The sequence below is a fragment of the Bidens hawaiensis genome, unplaced genomic scaffold, assembly GCF_021521415.1.
Source record: "Bidens hawaiensis isolate Kalapana, Puna unplaced genomic scaffold, B.hawaiensis_p1.1 tig00046137_1, whole genome shotgun sequence".
Lineage (NCBI taxonomy): Eukaryota > Viridiplantae > Streptophyta > Magnoliopsida > Asterales > Asteraceae > Bidens > Bidens hawaiensis.
The window spans coordinates 35,821-42,002 of NW_027498220.1; the positions used below are offsets into that span (position 1 = coordinate 35,821).

Sequence of the window (6,182 nt, forward strand, 5' to 3'; positions counted from 1 at the left end):
TTAAGTGTTTTTAAATTTTAACGGAGAGCCATTAAGACAAAAATAGTTGAAAATTGAAACTGCTAATAGTGATTTTTAAAGTTGAATTATCAACAGTCAATACACAAAAGTTGAAATTATTTATTTCCAATTTGCCTATTATTAAATTACAAAAGGCTCATATGCAAACCACAGTATGATCATATGAAATGGCTACAAACCTTAAACTTGATGAGCATAAATAAATGAAAAATTGGCATAAGTTGTGCCTTGGGCTTCGGTTCATCATGAAAAAGAATCCAATAAATAAAAACTTAAATAAATCTCTAACAATATAACAGGCAAAGAATATCATTTGCCAACAATTTCCCCAAAGACAACACCTTACTTGCGATCCGAGGAACCCTTAAAATCTTAAAGCGGGCTTGTTTCGTCTTTAGTAGTAGCAAACGCCGTCGACTTACAAATCGGACACAAGTTCTTTTGTTGCAACCATTGTTTGATGCAACCATGATGGAAGCCATGCCCACAGTCTAGTGTTCCCAAATCATCTCCATCCTTGTATTCCTCCTAAAAATATACAAGTGAATAACATGAAGCATTATCCTCATTTCTTTTTTAGTTCTAGTTATATGCCCAATCAATTTAATTGTTGACATAATAATAATAATAATAATAATAATAATAATAATAATAATAATAAATTGATAATAACAACAATATTTTCAAGACTAAATTACATGGATGGTCCTTGTGGTTTATTAGTATTGACCCGAAGTATAAAAAATTATACAGATGGCCCCATTGTTCGCTTGCGAGTAACACACATGACAACTTTTTTTAATAAAGGGATGCCCTCCTTCCCCATGCCTCAGTAAGGGGAAAAACCTTGCCATCTTAACACAAATGGGGTGATTGCAACCTTAACAGAAATGTCAGTATGACGTTGTACCAGTCGCTAAAGCAGTTCGCGATCACTTTGAACTTTTAGCCAACTCACTCACTGTCACATGCTTGGTGAGGACTTTTAAGAAATAAAGCGTTCGCCAAACCATTTGAATCCAGTCATTGACTCGTCACATCAACTGTTTAAGACCCCCATGCAAGCTTTTCCCAGTTGTTGTGTCATGTTAATGATGGGTCCCCAAAAAAATCGGCAACCACTTAAATTTTTTTAAAATTCTTCACCAAGTATGTGACAATGGGTGAGTCAGCACCAAAAAAAAAGTTACCGTCAAATGCTTTGGCGAGTAGCATAACCTCATACAGACATTTATGATTAACGGTACAACACAGGTACGGGACCTAAGTATTTGCCAAACAGTTCTGCAATCATCCTATTTGTGTTAAGATTGCAAGGTTCTTATAAAAAATTTCCACACATAATCCTTGGAGTGAATGACTGTTAACTTTTCAGTTAAATTTTAGTGAAAAGACAGTCACACCTTTTAGTATTAAAAAATAAAAATTCAAACTACAAGGCACATATATTTAACACAAAACGAAATTTAATAAATAAAATAAAATAATTAACTTAAGAAAAACAAAAGAAATAATATTTACAAATTATATTTATTTTTATTAATAAAAGTATTTTAGTCATTTTACAAAAACTTCATGCGTTTTTTCTAACACTTTGTAAAAGTCAAGGGTCATGTGTGTTACCCGGGAGTATACAGTATGCGTGTAACTAACTCTGTTTTCAGAAAAGCTTATAAACAATAAAAAGTTAAATGGTTCAACATGTGAACCCGCATCAGTCAACCTGAACACAGCCTGTTAGGTAAAGTATCCACAGATTTGACCCAAAACTAACCGAAACTGTATAGACGACCCAAACCCGTGAATATTGTATCATGTCATTGTCGTATCATAAAATTCACACCCTGGCTTTAATTATTTACCTGACATATGCAGCAAGGTTCTGCAGCGGGCTGACCCGTTTCAAGCACATATTTTTTCTGTGCGATATGCTTTAATATTGTTTCTTCGGTCAAACCCGTATTCACGTTTCCTATGCGTTCTTCCAATGCCAATAGCTCCTGTGAACCCAAGTTGAAATTATGATTAAAAGACGCATATTTTATTTTATAAAAATATAAAGAAATAATATTATACCTCATATGACATATTATCTATATCAAGCCTCATATCTCTATGCCTATCATGTATATCCGCAACACCAAAGAACACCGATTGATCTAAGACCATAAGATCCTGCAACAACACAAAAGTCATTTGAGTCATCTTTATTCTCAAAATTTTAAAATGAAATTACTTTTAATAAAAGCTAACCTCGAATCTCAATGGTTCACCCCGGCGCATGAGATCCAATACATTACGAATCTGCACCAAACAAAAATATTAAAAAACAAAACCATGATCTTAAAAATACCCAAGCCTGTTATTTACATATATGAGGTGGGACCCGGTACAAAAAAAATTAGCGTACTAAACATACATATAACTAGAGTAATTATGTTATAAAAAATAAATCAGTATAATAATTACTCTAGTTCAAAAGTTTTAATAATAATTACTCTGGTGATAACATAATTACTCGAGCTATTTGTACACTTCTCACGATAAAAGTCATTTGTATTTGATCCAAACCCTACATATATTATTATTTTATATCTTAAATATATACTTTCATAATGATTATTGTTATTTATAAATTTATGATAAAGATCACAATAAATAGTATGTTATATATAAAAGTTAAACGCAAATTATAAGCGTCAAAAATAAATTGATAAATATTAAATGAACTCATATCGAGCTCTTGTTGAAGTTAAACAAGCCGAGCTCAAGCCTAGACGGGCTCTGATTGCCTCTTATAAACTTACAAGAGCTCGTGCTCGGCTCATTTATGTTAAAAGCTCAGCTCATTTGTGTTAAAAGCTCAAGCTGGGCTCATTTAACTTAAGAGCGTAAGCCTTGCTCGGTTAACTTAAGAGCTCGAACTCAGCTCATTTAAAGCTTTATATCTAAAGCTCAAGCTTGCTTGACTTTAATTCAATATATTAAATATATTTTCTAATAATCATTACTTATATAATTAAAGATCAAACCTCTGAAACTAGTCTGCCTCTTCTTTCACTGCCAGGTGTCATGGTCCGTGAATGAAACGGAAAAGCAAAAGCACCCTCGAGCTGTCTACCAAGAAACAAAGAAGATCTCGATAGCGATTGATGTTGACCTGGCAGACCTCCAACATCTTGGGAAGAAGAAGAAGATGATGAAGACGAACCACTTAAGCCCGGAGGAATTCTCGGAAAAATACCATTCTGCCCTCCACCACCATCCAGATCAGCAGTCGACAACAATGACCGCCTAAGAAACGACGATAGCCTTCGAGGATGTTGACTTGGTGTTGACCCGGAACTCGACCCGGGTCGAGAACTCGTGGCAACACCATTTCCATTATTATTTACATTTCCACCAACGTCACCGTTTGAATTCCAATCGCTTGGTGGCGTGAATAACGGATGATTGGAAATCGAATCAGGTTGATTTCGATCACCCGACATAAAAAGATTTGGTGATCTTATTACTCTTGAGCTAGTGCCCCTACTCCATCTCGATGTCGACTGAGAATTTCTTCTCAAACCCGGGACCCGCAAAACAGGCTGGCCTGTATGGGTTGATGAATTCTCAACAAGAAGATTATTATTATTATTATCACCCACTAACGGGTCAACTTGTTGACCCGAAGAACCAATCCTTAAATTAACATCTCGGTGAGCGGCTTCCAAAACCGGGTCACCGGTACTCAATCCAAGACTAGGAATAGATAGGTCTGAACTCGAACTTCCAACCCCAGACGAAGATTGCCCAATGCTTAATTCAACAGCTTTTCGTTTACGTGACATGTGGCGGGCCGCCTCTAACTCAAACGGGTCACAAGATGGTCCAAATGGGTTGGGAAATGATGAGCTGGACGAACCATGATCGCCCAACGAAAGCACACTCGATGGCGGTTCAGGACAAGATTTCACAGACCATGTTGGTTCGATATGACCCGAGTTTGGTTGGGTCGGGCCAGAACTTGAACCGGGCTCGTTTTCTTGAGTTGTCGGGTTTAATAATATATAATCGGGTAACCTGTTTGGCGGTGAGCTGACCACATCACTCGATGTTGACCCGTGTTTGAACCCTAATGTTTCTGGAAACGAACCCATTGCATCCCGCTGTTCTTGCATTTGAAACCTTAAAAATTTCAAATTTGTTAAACAAAACTCACAATCAGTAGCAAAATTCATTAAACAGTCAACACATTGTCTTTGTTCAATATTCATTAGTCAAAAATCATCAATTATTAACAAAAAGTTTGAAACTTTATCTCAACCCATGAACACAATTTGCACCCACATGAAAACATTCAACCTCTTGTTAAGAAAGTTCATTCAGCTGTCAACACATTGTCTTGCTTCAATATCAGTTAGTCAAAAATGATCAAATACCAACATAAATTCTGAAGCTTTAGGGAAAAATCAAAATGAAACCCACATCAAAAAAACAAATCTTTTACTAACCCAAGAGTCAAATTCAAGGGATCTAAACCTAATATACAAAAACATCAAGAAATGAAAGAATAATCAATAACATACCAGAAATGAAATAGATCCAAATTCATACGAAGATAAGGAATCAGAGGAACAAAAGCCTTATGATTATATTAAACGAATGAATGAATTGGGTTTCTGATTCTTGAAGCAAATTGATACCCTTTTTGAAAAGAAAAGAAAAGAAAAGGTGGGTTTTGAGGGTGAGAATCAAAGATGAAATTGTGGGTGTAAAAAGATAGAAAATGAAATGGTGTTTGTGCCGATGCATCACACCGAACCGATCAAACTGTTGAAGATGGATGGGTTGTTTCTTTCTTGATCACGCCAAGCACCCCTTAATGTCTTGTCCCTTGTCAAAGCACCTCTGCTGCTGCAGCAAATATTATTGTTTTTTTTTATTTTCGATGGATTTTACTACCCTTAAATGCCAACTTGACTATATTGGCTGTTTAGATAGATGTTATTAACGCAAAGAATTAATTTTTTTAAGTTATCAAATTTCAAAACTGTGGTGAAGCATGCAATATAGGTATTTAATGTTGTTGACTACAAGATATTGGATTTTAATTTAATAAAGGTACATAACCGTAAAAGATTTAAGCTAAATCTACCCTTCTTTTTCTCTTTTTCTCTCCTTGCCATATTTCCTTCATGAACTTTGAATTTCTTTAACAATTTTATTTGACACATAACTACCCTTTAACATTTTTTAAATATTATGGTCTCTCTTTAAAAATTTATTTATATTTTTTTCTATAAAGTTTTATTTTTATTTTGTTACATCTCTTTTTGTGTTTATTAACTTCTTGTTCTTTATCACAATAAGAATATTTATTATTATCATTGTCGTTACATTATTATATTTATAAAACTATGTATAAATATGTGGATGTAAGAGACTGATACCAATATTAATACTATTCAAAATAAAAAAAATGTTAATAATATTTACAATATAATAATTAATAACATAGTTTTTAATGTAATATATTTAGTGGGGAGTATTATATGAAACAAAATATTGAAGAGACTAATATATATGTAAATAATGTTAAGGGAAAATAGTAATTGATTGATAACTTCAAGAGGGGTACATTTAGTAAAAATCGTATGGAGGGGGTAAGTTTAGCAACACCCTTGTAAAAGAGAGGTGTTTATAAGTTGTTAATACCGACCGAACTTTGTAGAAAGTTTGGCAATTTTGGTCTAATAGCATAGGATGATGGTTAGTGCTTGGAATTTTTGAGGTTTCAAGTTTGAATCTTGACTCAAGGGATTTTCCCACAATGGTAGCTTCCTTCTTGACGGTGTTTTTGGGTGACTCGGGTCTGGAACGTCAAAATCAGTATGAACGGTGAACATCCCCTCTCAAGAATACTCACTCGGGCTTTGGAGGTAGTTTCAAACTTTATTAAAAGAAATACCGACCGAAATGTCTTGACCGAAGCAAATTGGTTGATTTGAGAGTAATATCGAACTGCAAAATACCAAATATTTCAAAGTTAATCAACTTTTTATAAGGCAAAAGTTAATCAACTAGGGTTACAAATCTGAGCAAAGAGCATTACCATAAAGTTTGTCGAGGTCAACATCCTCGATTGTATCACATATGTACCAGCTCTCACACATCGG

At 34.4% G+C, this 6,182-nt stretch overlaps 1 protein-coding gene across 1 annotated transcript; it reads right to left on the minus strand.

Moving 5' to 3' along the window:
- Positions 1-210: 210 nt before the first annotated feature.
- Positions 211-4,201, minus strand: LOC143596168 (E3 ubiquitin-protein ligase MBR2-like). Its single transcript, XM_077075013.1, has 5 exons — positions 3,054-4,201; positions 2,275-2,325; positions 2,098-2,196; positions 1,884-2,021; positions 211-549 (listed from the first exon to the last, which is right to left on the minus strand). Exons 1-5 carry the CDS (start codon positions 4,182-4,184, stop codon positions 394-396), a joined length of 1,575 nt encoding a protein of 524 aa, XP_076931128.1. The 5' UTR covers positions 4,185-4,201; the 3' UTR covers positions 211-393.
- Positions 4,202-6,182: the final 1,981 nt, after the last annotated feature.

Excerpts from the sequence above, each read along its gene's own strand:
- LOC143596168 (XM_077075013.1), bottom strand. The coding sequence starts at position 4,184 with ATGCAAGAACAGCGGGATGCAATGGGTTCGTTTCCAGAAACATTAGGG. Across the intron at positions 2,022-2,097 it reads TAGATAATATGTCATATGAG|GAGCTATTGGCATTGGAAGA; the intron begins GTATAATATTAT and ends TTGGGTTCACAG. Across the intron at positions 550-1,883 it reads AACCTTGCTGCATATGTCAG|GAGGAATACAAGGATGGAGA; the intron begins GTAAATAATTAA and ends GTATATTTTTAG.